The 12,540-nt window shown below is 42.2% G+C and overlaps 1 protein-coding gene across 2 annotated transcripts in view; it reads left to right on the forward strand.

Annotated features, from left to right (window-relative positions):
• LOC109993034 (protein diaphanous homolog 1) overlaps positions 1–12,540 on the forward strand; it is a 78,477-nt gene that overhangs the window by 40,580 nt on the left and 25,357 nt on the right. For both annotated transcript variants that reach the window (XM_065958694.1, XM_065958695.1), the window contains one exon: positions 30–12,540. This exon is cut by the window's right edge and continues 25,357 nt beyond it. In XM_065958694.1, coding sequence (XP_065814766.1) covers positions 30–139 — 110 coding nt within the window. In that variant the 3' untranslated portion in view covers positions 140–12,540. The remainder of the gene's footprint in view (positions 1–29) is intronic.

Consider the following 12,540-nt stretch of genomic DNA (forward strand, 5'->3'; position numbering starts at 1 on the left):
TTTCAATCCTCCTGCTCTGCTTCCATCAGCCTCAAAAGGTAAGAATATCACACACACACACACACACACACACACACACACACACACACACACACACACACACACACACACACACACACACACACACACTTTCGTTTAGTTCGTTTTCAAATATGCTCTCCAGCCTTTCTCACCCTTTGCTTCCTCTGCTTGGAGGACACACTGCGCATTTACATTATTCAGCAACTCTGTGTCAAAACAGAATCTCACACAAGTTCATGAATAAACCACCCACACCTGTGTTTGTGTATGTGTTCATCTTCTCAATGTGCTCATGACTTGTTGTGCAGAGACGGCACACTTGCTACTGGGGTGAACTGAATTGGGACTTGGGGACAGAAAGGGAGATGGACAATGGGAGGTGGGTAGAGGAAGGGATAAGGAGAAGGTCACTGATGTCCTTTGACTAGCCACCTGCTGTCCTGGCACAAAGCGCTGACACACGGGCCTACGCTCACACACGCACACCTGTCCACTTCTATCACCTTGTCCCAGTGTCACTGAGCCTTCTGCTCTAACTCCTCCATATTCATTACATAACCAGGACACCAGGAAATCACAGACAGACAGTGTGTGTGGGTGTGTGTATAATTCCATGTGACCTTCAGATTCAAGCTCAGTACATATGCACACACAAAGTCTTGCCCATGTCATATGCAGACACAGAAGTGTGCATGCACACATGGCTGACATTTAACTGACATCAACAGCTTGCATCAGTGTTGGCAGCTGTCCCATCTGCATTCACCTGTATGGCAATTCCTAACGTCCGCCTGTCACTCCTTGATTTGACCCCCTTCCCCACCAGCATCCACGCCTCAACTTTTTATTAGCTGAGACAGCCGCTTGTTCCGGTTGATATCTAATAACCTTTTCTGAGAGCAGACTATGAAGACACCCTGGCCTTTTCATTGCTGTATACCTGCCTGTTAGTCTGTGTCAGTGTGTGTGTGTGTGTGTGTGTGTGTGTGCGTGTGTGTGTGTGTGCGCGCATGTGCGAGCGTGTGTGCGTCTGTGTATGTGGTTTTAGAGAGAGAGAAGAGGTCTGAACTATGTAGCAGACTCAACATAACCATGGTATCATTTGGTTATCCAGCTACTCAGACTCTAACAAAAGAGATCACATTAAACTGTCACATGATGATGCTTATTATCTCGATAAGTCAACACAAGGTTTCCATGACCATGTTTTACATGAGGAAAGGGGAATGGCCGAACATTAAATGTCAATTTGTAGCAGAACTGCATCCTTTACAAAGTCAGACCAAACTGCAATACTAGAAAAATGTAAAGTTAACACTTTATCTAAGAAAAGCATCACATGTAGCAGCCTGAATTTGCAAATTAAAGCTTGTAATATCACTGATCTATTAATGGTGCAGGAAAGATTTGACAAAAAGTACATCTGTGATGTAAATCAATTCCTTGTTCAGAACTTCTTTTACTGAGAGTTTTAGACATGTGTTTTTTGCTGAAGCCCCACTGGTGGGAAACATTGTGGACATAGGGAGCAAATAAAAATTAATTCAAAAAACACATTTAAGTTGTGAAAAGGCTTACCTCCCAGAATGATTAGTTCAACAAGTACACAGCTTTAATGATCATTAGGTTTCCATTGTAGGATGATATCGGATGAGTACCAAGAATATGTCTCATGGCTACTGTCACATGCAACATCATACCAGCAAGCTGAAGTGTTTGTCGCTCTTTATTACTCTTGTCCTCCCCCTCTCACGATCTGCTCACTGAGCACAGAGACTTCAGGGTCAAGAGAATTGATTGATCAGTAGGTTGGGTTTTGCACGGATTGCTTTTCCAGAACATAACCTTCTCCGGGGCAGGTTAGCTGTGCATCACAAGTGACCATGGTAATGTAAAAAGTGGTTCTTAATTTGGAATCCTAGAATTAACCCTAAAGCTGACTCCCCATTCACCTGCTTCATAGTCCAGACATCTGGTTCTGTGTCTTAATTACTCTGTCTTGCTATCTTTTGAATGTGTTGGTTTGGTAGTTAGAATGAAACATCTCTTTGACACAGAATGAGATTTCATTAAGCTGATTTTAGGCATCTTCTGTTTTTGTGAGTGTGCATTTGTGGTTTAAGCTACACTGTGACTGGTTATGCTAATTTAACCTTCACCTCATGTCGTTCTTTCTCTTTCTAAACACACACTGCTCAAGGCCTAATTCATTCACCTCCTGACCTCTCTCACCTTCTCCTTATCCCTCACCTCTGGGAGCTTCACTCTTCCTCATCCTCCTGTTCCTTTTCCTCTTCACGCCTCTCATTCCTCGTTACACAGAGAAAGCAGACCAACGCCACACTGAGCCACAGCTGACCCTTCCTGACCCTTTTTCCTCCTCTCCATCAGCTGCCTGGCAGCGCATCTGGGTTGGCATGTACACACACATACACACCCACACTAAAAACAGACGTGCAGGGTGGTAATGTGCTCAGGGCAGGGTCAGAGGTGACCTCTGAGCTTCGGTGGAAGAGCAGAGAGCTGATGGTGGGAGACACGCCCTCTGGCTGTAAATGGCCGTATCCTTTGCTCTTTTTCTATGTACGGTAGTTATTTCTATTTTCGGTCTGTGTACCTCTAGCTATATATGTATCTGTTTCTGTAACCCTTTCCCCTGAAAACAGGGTTAGATTTTCATTTAAGGTCAGAACAGTTGTCTTTAATGCTGCTGTTTTCTACTGCAGAGCATGCAACAAAAAAAACTGGACAGATTACAGAGATGTAAACATAGATCATTTTGTGTAGAGATACGCCCTAACAAGTTGAAATTTTATGAAATCATACATTGGTGGCCTTTTCCATATACCAATGAAGCCGCTTTATTACACTTAGCATTAATAAACTTCACTTTTCCTATTCAAATGAAGTCATGCCTCAGATGTAATTTAACCAGATGTAACTGTACACACAAACAGACATACAACCTTTCCTTCTGCCTAATCACATTGTTGGCAACATGTTTTCATCAGATTTTCAGAGGTAAGGCAATAGTATAACAAGTCCAGGCTACTCTTGGACAAATATTCCACCTTACTTGATTTATTCCACTCGTTACCTCTGGACTTTTCACCTTTTCCCTCTTAAGCTACTTAACTTGCCTTGCAAACTACACCATCTCAGCCAAGGCCGCTGTCAGTAGTGCTGTGCTGCTGAACATCTTGTTCACAAGGACAGACAAACTAAGCTACCTTCATGGGAAATGAGAAATTTTAAAGTCAGTCAATAAAACAAGCAAGGTTTTCTTATTGAGGATGCAAGCTCTCAAGGTTTTCACAAGGTGTACCACCTCTGGGAGCTGTTTCAGTATATTCTTTCAGACCTGCTGCTGGCTCCGGATAGCAATCTCTCCGTGTAAGAGTGAATCCATCTGTGTGATGTTGATGTTGTGAGATTTAAGGTACATTTGTATGATATCCTAGCGCCGCTTGTTTGAAAGAAAGGATGCAAGACTGCCGTTCTGAATTTGGTTCAGCTGATGCCCAGTCTGAGATAATGGCAAACTGTGACACATTACATTTGTACAGTATGAACAGTTTTAAAATTCTTAATTTCATTCACTATTCTTAAATATAAAATAGATTATTGTAATCTTAAACAACTAAGTGGTTTAGATAAGCAGGGAGTAAGTGAAGCAGTTAGTGGCCTGTATTGACTTTCAGACAGTGAGCTTAACTCTTCATTCAGCCTTTAAGCTGCTTGCTAAATATCCTCACATTGAAGGGCTTGTGTCTACTTTTTCATAGGTTAATTTAACGATGAAATAACAAGAGATGTAAAAAAAAAAACAGGAGGAAGGAATCCCAACAGGGTTCATTTTAATGCATAGTAGCCAACTTTCCTAAAGGGCAGGAGGACAGTGACAAGGCTACAATTCTAACACTTCTCATTTAATATGGGAATATATATCCTGAACTGTCCTTTTCTCACTTTTTCATCGGTGTGTGATAGCAGGTGCCTTTTGAAGTCAGCACCTCAGATAGCCCAATTAGCAAAAGAAGCAGAGAGAGAGAGAGACACCCAAGAAATGGAGCGAGGAGGAGAAGGTGGTTGGATAAAGGAGAGTGAGCAGAGGGAGAGCCTAGGCTTAGGGGAGCGGTGGTGATTAATTTGATTCGGGAAAGGAAAAGGAGAGAAAAGGGCCAGGAGCATATATGATTATTAATCCTCATAATGCGAGGATCATTTTCATATCCCAATTCTCCAGCCTTACGCTTTTCTCTCCTCTGTGTCTCAGTCTCTGTCGCTGTGTTTCTGTGATCTGTTGTCATACAAGGACCCAGTTCTTCTTTTTACTGGAGATCCCCTGCCATCACATCAAGTTTTTGATGCCTTCTGTATATTCCCGCACAGCGCACACCTACACATGTAACAGCGCCTTCCTGTATCACATTGCTTCCTGTAAAATAGAGACAGTATTATTGCAGATGAGTGCATGTTTGTCAGTGCGAGGATGCCTGTGTGCTGGTGTATGTGCTAGAGAGTGGGTGGTTAAGCTCCGCCACATTTACAAACCAATTATAATAAGCCTTTTGATCTCCCTGTGTTCTGAAGAAATCAATTTCCCTCTCTGTAGGTATGTGTGTCTGTGTGTGTACGTGTATTTGAGTTGAATTTCCTCTTATGTCTGTTCCATTCACTTCCACTTTAATGAGCCACCAATCAGCAAGAAAGTGTTTGTCTGAGTGCGTGCCGCTCTCTGGTTATAGCCCAATCAGTTAAAGGGATGAGATGAAATATGTAATTTATTAGCAATGAAAGACCAAGAGGCATGGACAATTATTTTTTAGTGTTGTTGTTAAGGTCATTGCAACTTCTGCTAAACAGGCTTCACAACATTTTGTTACTGTACACTGTTAGAAGGTCTTTGTCACCTACAGGAAACAGCGCAAAGTGTTTATTTGTTTCTCTTCCCTCCAGCAAAGGGATTGCAGGAATGCTACAGAAATGTCAGCTCTGTGTGATGTATTGTCACTGGATATTTAAAACCCCTCGGCCGTTCATGAGGCACAAGTCATACACAATACATCATGTGAAAAAGTCATCCAGTTTACTGTCTCTTCTGATTCTGCTGCTGCAGTTGCTTCTCAAGACTTGACAGGTCTAATAAATTACATTTAAGTTATTGTTGAAAATGACCACAGGTGAGAGGAGCAAAGACCCTGTTTCACCTCGACAGTTAGCTGCCTTATTTCTTACACCCATCTGTCTCCTCCTCCTCCTCCTCCTCCTCCTCATAATCATTCCAGTTTCATAATCCTCCCCCCACAAGCAGCATCTAGAAGTTGTTTGTTTATCACTCTTGGATCCCTCTAGGTCACAGGCAACAAACATTTGTGTGTATTAGTGGGTACTTTTGTGTGTATGATTGTGTATAATTAGGGAGCGTTTTAGATAACAGTTTATGGCATATGCAGACTCAGAGCTGCAGTCTCCCGAGACTCTTTAAAAACTGTACTAATAAAGCACTTAGATGACTAAATGAGGAATGGGCAAACTGTATTAAGCCATAGGAGTGTTTGTGCGGGCTTGTGCGATTGTGCTAAATTAGTATTGGCTTTGAAAAGCTTGTGTGTGTGTGTAATGTGTTTTAACTTTTCTGAGTGTGTGTATTTCTCTGTGTGTATGTTTGTATTTGTGCAGCCCACAGTAACAGGCCTTGTTAATAAACCATGCAGTGCTCAGGCTGGGGATGCAAAAAGAGAAGCAGACTAATGCAAGGGTCACTAATGCTGTAGAGAGAGCTGAGAAAAATATCACACTATTCTTCTATTCTCTCTTATTGGATCCATTTTTCACTGCAGCCATTCTTCCACTTATATCTGTAATACCTCTTTTCTTGCCCCACCTCTTTACCAGCAGGAAATAACTGCAAGGTTGTTTACAGTCTGTGTAAAGGGGTGTCTGAAAAGCACCTATAGTTCATATATAGACCTGCTTTTCATTTTGAAGGTATAACCTATAAACGATAGATTTGATGTTTATAGACTGTGTTGATTTGTTTACGTGCACCGGTGCTTAAGTTTAAATCCAAACTATACCTCTTAAGCCCTTAACAGTAGCAGTGCATTAGGTTGGCTTTGCTCGCTATCTAAGCCTCGGTGTGTTATTCTCAGTATGGCAATAGCGAGCGTTCCCTCATTCAATATCTCTTTATGGTTGAGGAACAGCCGAAAATCGCCGCTCATTCATCAGGCCTTATCAGGTTCAAACACATCTGTGTGTGCTTACATTGGCTTCCACTGCCAAATGCAACAGCTCACTCACATGCACAAGCAGAGGCATACTCTTATGCATACACATGTAAGCGGGCTAACACACAGACACACACTTGCATGCTTTTGTCCCACACATTCTCTTCATCCCATTCCTCCCTCCGTGCCTCCCTCGTTATATTTCTCTCCGCTGTTTTACATGCAAATGAGCTAAGTGTACTCATGCCGGAGCATTACAGCTGTGTGTGCCTAATCTCCTTGCTGCCTTTTCTCTTTCCTGGAGATTATCCTGTATTTAAACAAAAAAGGCCTTCTTTGCCTCACTCGTCTCCTCTCCCAAATAGCCCCACCATTCTGACCGAATGGCAGCAAGCAAGCAAGCAAGCAAGCAAGCAAGCACTTCTCTTTTCTCATCCCAACACCATTACCATTTAAATGTTTCTAGTGATATGACAGCTGAGCAGGAACCTAGAGATCCTCAGTGTGTTTGTGTGTGTGTTTGTAATCTTTATGAATGTGAGTGTGTTTAATTGCGGGATTGGATGATAAGCTCAAAAGCTTGTTAAAGATGCAAAGTATCCCCAGTTCCGAGGGGCAAAAACAGGAAAAGTGAAGGAAGGCAGTAGGAATGAAGGGATATATGTATGCACACCTACACTCCTTCCACCCACTCGTCTTTCCTGTTTTGCTCCTCTTGGTCACAGCAGCATACTTTTTCTCCCACCCACTCTCTTCCTCTGTGCTTCCTATATGTATGCATTTTGTGTGTTCGTTCTTAACTGAGTGTGTGCCTATGTCTCAGGTGTCGAAGTGGTCATAAAAGTAGGGGAGTTGCTTTCATTTTTGCTTTAAGGTGATGAGGATGAAATGAAGTCATGCTGACATTGTAGTTATGACTAGAAAGCATGTTAATCAGGAGAAAAGAGGAAGATGAGAAGAAAAGAAGAAAGAGTCAAAGTGCACTCTAGATTGACTGTCACTGGCAGCTCTGCTGCCTGGCAGCAACCTCCTCTCTGTTTATCTTTTGCAATATTAGCTACCTATTCCTGAGGGCATTCCCATGCACATGCACAGACACACACACACAGGAGACTTAGCCGACTTTGATGTCACTGATAGCATACATAAAAGATGGAGCAGTAAAGAGCAACAACTTCAAAGATGGAGTTGACAAGATAGCAGCCTTAACCCTCATCTCCCTTCCTCTTCCTCTTCTGTCCCTTGATTTCCTCATCTCTCTTCCCTTATCTCTACCCGATAAAGGGATTCTTATGAAGAGAGACAATGAACAAGGGATGAAACCAGAAAAATTACGGAAGACTGGTGGTGGGGTGTGTGTGTGTGTGTGTGTGTGTGTGTGTGTGGAGGGGGGAAGTGACGATAAAGCAAGCTGTAAAATGAGAAAAGGCAAGATTGATGGCAGCAACAGAGGCATTTGAAAGTGTCCTTTAAAGTCCAAAGCTCCTATCTCAGTGGAATTGTTTAACTGTAGCCTTAAGCTGCTACTGATGCGGTGTTAGCTAGCTGGTGAGTTATTAGGGTGCTATTAGACTGTCTTCCCCATTATGCTTATGGTGTAGACCATGTCTTCAGGGTTCTCAGACAATCACACATATTAAAACAATCAATTCCATCCAAACTTTGCGAACACTTTCACCAACTTTCTTTAGGTGTGCATTATCTTGTTTATTCCAATATTTGTGTGCACTGACTATGTGCTCGGCCAGGTTGTGTCTTAACTCTGTATTTGTGTGTTGTAACCTGTTCAACTTTTATTGCTGCTGCAACATATCCACTGGGCCCTAGCTATGCAGCTTTGTTTAATATGAGTAACCCAGTGACATTTACACCTCGAACCAATGATATTTACAGGGATTTGTGGGCCAGGCCATGCTCCACTTCCTGACCTTAATCTGCTACCAGTAACTGTGTATCGGTGTGTGTGAGTATGGGGACTGAAATTCACATGTTTATGTGTCACAGATGTGTAGGCACAAATGCTGAGATATGTATGCGTCGTTTATGGGAGTACAATAACACTGGGCATTTAAAAAATGCTTCTCGTTCTTTTGCTGCCGGTCTGCTCCTGTGTTGTGCTCGTTGCTGCCTGTTAGTGTGTGTATTTGCATACTGAAGCCCTTACTCCATTACTCAGTATCTGCATATGTCGTGTTCTGTGAGACGTGGGTTCTGCTTCGCCCTGCAGGCACCTTAATTTTTCACCATGCTGTGTGCTACACTACACTACAAGCATGAAAGTGTACGTCTACACCACCTCCTTCTCTCTCTCCCTCCCCTTCTCTCTTCATCTACCTCCCCCAGCCTCATACTCTCCCACAACCACCACCCACCCCTTGCCACACACACACACAATCACACACACACACACACACACACACCCCCACTTGCACGCCTAATCAAAGCAAGGAGCTCTCTAGATTAGCACTTGAGAAAACTCCCTAAAGACATTCCTTCATTTTGACCATTTCAGGTACTCTCTCTTTCCTCCCCCTCACCTCCTTCCCCCCCTAGCTTTGAATTTTTAACCTCCCCACTGAATAAGAGATGTGGCCGTCCTCGTGGGGAAAAGAAAGTTGGAGGGAGGGCAAGTAATGAAGGGAGAGAGAAGGCGGTGGAGGCAGAAGGGAAAAGGTTGTCCCTAAACATGCTTTCACATTTATCCCCTAAAAACTCCACTCTGTATGCTCAATAATGCATGGCCAGCTCTCACTCCCCATCCCCTCCCCCCTCCTCTCATTCCCCTCTTCCTTCATCTCCTTCATCTTCCTCTTGTCGGTTCCCCAAGCGCTCATCACTCCACCCAGCAGATTAACTGCAGGGTGAAACTGAGACTGGCAAAGCCGGGTGAGGGTAGCAAGGCATCAGGGACTAACAGTAAAAGAAAGTGTGAGAGAGAAAGCAGATGAGTGATTTGTCATTATATTAATGGAGTTACTACTTCAAGTATTGATCAGAGCTAGCAGGCTTTGGAGTTTCTGTAGAGCTTGACTGGGCCTGGAAATTGGAGTTTGACTCCATCTTGGCTTGAATAAAGATTGTGGGGTGATTAAACCCCACTGAATCTTATAATACTCACCTGTTCTTTCGGGACAATATCAGTGTAGATGCAGCTCAGCCTCTATGTGCATGTGTACATGTTTTCACTACTTTCTATATTTTTTTTATGTATGTATGGTACTTGAAAGTGCTTTGTCTGCTGTAACTGTTACACTTCAGGCGTGGAGCAAAAAGAGCGAAACCTTTCACGACTTCTTGTGCATGCACATGGCATCAGCAGCCACTCCTGTCTGTTTTGGTGAATGAAGTGGTACACCAGAGATTTCTAAAGATCTCTCCAAGAATGTTGTTGTAAGTCTGTTGTGGAAAGTTTTTGAAGAAGCCAGAGAGTTCTCTGCTTTAAAAGTTTCATGTTGATTTTTGCTCAGAAGGTTTTTCCCTTCTCAGTGGTTTCTTTTTTCTACCCTCAAAGAAAAAAGTGGTTTAATACTGCAAGAGCAACAGAGCTGAACAGCATTGCAAATTGTACTTACTATATTCAAATAAGTATTGGGGGATCTTAAAAAAAAAAAAAACCCATGTCTGAAAAGCTTTAAGTGACGTATTCTTTGTTTAACCAAGTTTTTTTTCTATTTCATTATTTGGAATAAAATCTTAAATTACCCATTGTTATTGTCATTGAAGTTCTGAGGATATCCAAGGTTTTAAAGCTTCTCCATGAAGAACTACAAACATGCTGCATTTCCTTTCTTCTAGACTCGGAAAAAAAACATGTAGCAGTTCATGCAGATCTACAGCTTCTTAGTGAAGTGTAACTAAAGACCTAGTTGTTTGAAGGCTCTCTCGGTAGTTGGCCAACGCAAAAAAGCTTGCTGCTTCCAAAGGAAAGTGCTAATTTGTGGGAGCTGGATTTATGATAAAAGCCGGTTGGAGGAAACAAACATTAGGGCTGCTGCATTGTATGCCAGAAAAAAGTAAAGTGAAGGTAAGATTGTTCAAACCTGCACTCTGAAAGTCAGGACTGCTTGTAGACACAACAAGGTAAAAAACATTGCTGTTTATTTTTCAAATCGATCTTAAATTTTCAGCAGAAACGTGAATTTCCAAAAGTGTAGGCACTGCTTAGAAAAAGTGGAGATTATTGTCAAAGATACAGATGGATGGAGACTAATCTTGGTTCAGTAGACGAGAAGACGGATTGCGTTATTGAGGGTGGAGTGAAGGAGAGGCACAAAATGAATGAGGCTCGGGGAAGGACGAATGGAGGTAGAAGTGATCTGTGTACGATTGAAGAGCGCACCAAGGGAGGGAATGAGGGAATGACAAATGATCAAAAGGTGAAGAGACATGAAGCGACAAGAGTGATTGAGTAGATGGAGATTGAGGTGAGGTAGAATGAGGAAACTTGGGTAAGTTAGCTGTGAGAACATGTGAGTGAGAAAAGGTGAAATGAGAGGACTGGGAGGTGTTCAGATTGGTCATAGTGACGTACTGAACTGCTGACTGTTTGGACAGCTGCAGGAGAGATGACTCTTCTGCTAATGGAAAAGGTGACTTGATAAACATGTGTGTTCTACATGCCTTTTTCCCAATGTCAGTATACAGTGTGAGAGAACAGACTAGAAAGACATAAACCTTTCTTTGCCTTTTAATACTTCTTCTCTGTGCTGTTTTTTTTCCTTTTTGCTCTGAGGGCTAGAACACATCACAGCAACACATTTCTATGCCTCACTCCTCTAACAATGTTTAGTGTCTTTGGCTCTCCACTGAAGCTGTCTACTCCCCTTTTTTTTTGTCTTCCTTCCAATAGGTTATTCAGGGCTCGGTACTTAACTGTACACAGTTAGCGGTCAGTCAGCACACACACACACACACACACACTACGCCACCGCCTCTCCTGTGAGATTGTCTGCTTAATACTGCATAGCACTTAGAGGCATCAACAAGCCTTGTGGTGCTCCACTGAGGTGTAGAATGCATGAAAGCATGCTAATTCCCCCCCAACTCTCTCCTTGTATCCCTTTGTGACCCCCCCCCCTTTCCATCCTTCCATCCTTCCATCCATCCATCCATCATACTTACTCCCACTTCTAAAAGTCTCCTCCTTTAATATGCACAGGGGGAAAAAACACACTCACAGTAAAACAAAATACTATGTTATTTTTTATTGTGGTACAAAGGTGGGTAGCCCAAATAAATCTTGTTTTTTGGCATGATGAAATGTCATCAGTGGCCACACATAAATAAGTACAGTAAGATGTTAACCAACAGACTGATTAGAGGTTTTAAGAAGAGAAGCAAAGTCATTCTTTACATTTCACTGCCGTCTCTCTTGTGTCATAATGATGATGCAATGTCAAAAACCATAAAAGTGCCCTCTTCTAATGAGACAGTTGACTCTCCCTGGAAACATGTACTATGAACCAGTACCAGTAACAGTACTATGAAATTGTTAAACCATTGTACAATAACCCATACAGTGAGTTATTGTATGTTAAGGCAGAACATTTAGCAACGTTTGGTAAACTTAAGACTTTAGGTTCATGAAACTATAAATTAACTGCAGAACAGCAAAACAGATTGTTGTTGAATTGTTTATCTAAATATCAGGCATTTGTCTTGGCTAGTTAAAAGTGATCGTTGTCTCTGCTGTATGTTTTGTAGTGTGATATCTGTCTATTCTGTCATAATGCAGCATCAGAAGACAGAATTCACTGTTGATGTGTGTGATTTTTAGTGACAGTATAACCCAAATCCATAGCTTTAGTCTACATTTGGATGATAGGGAAAAAAGGATAGTGTGGGCAGCAAGAGTTTCAAACTCCACATCAACTTTGTGGTTATATTCAATATGATCCTGCATGCTAGTACATCTGACTAATCCTGCAAAGTTCATGACATATGTTGTATATATATATCATACTTTGGTGACAACAAAATTACTACACAGTTGCATCATTTTGCTAACCTTTTCCTAAAAGTGTATGGATGGAACACGTATTTTAAACTGTTTTGCAATAAAGCACTCGTCTCAGCTAATCAGCAGATTTACTATAGACTGTAAATTGAAGCCAGTGCAATTGTTGTCTGTGGAGCCCTCTGGTTTTATTTCAGACTACACTGTAATACAGAATACATCACATGGGACAGTTTGTGTGGCAGCTTTCAAACCAGGACAAGTGTGTGTGTCAGGGGACCTGTGTCTGTTATGTGAGTAAGCACACATCCCCCATGAGTCCTCACTTAA

The sequence above is a fragment of the Labrus bergylta genome, chromosome 9 (genome assembly GCF_963930695.1).
Source record: "Labrus bergylta chromosome 9, fLabBer1.1, whole genome shotgun sequence".
Taxonomy (NCBI): domain Eukaryota; kingdom Metazoa; phylum Chordata; class Actinopteri; order Labriformes; family Labridae; genus Labrus; species Labrus bergylta.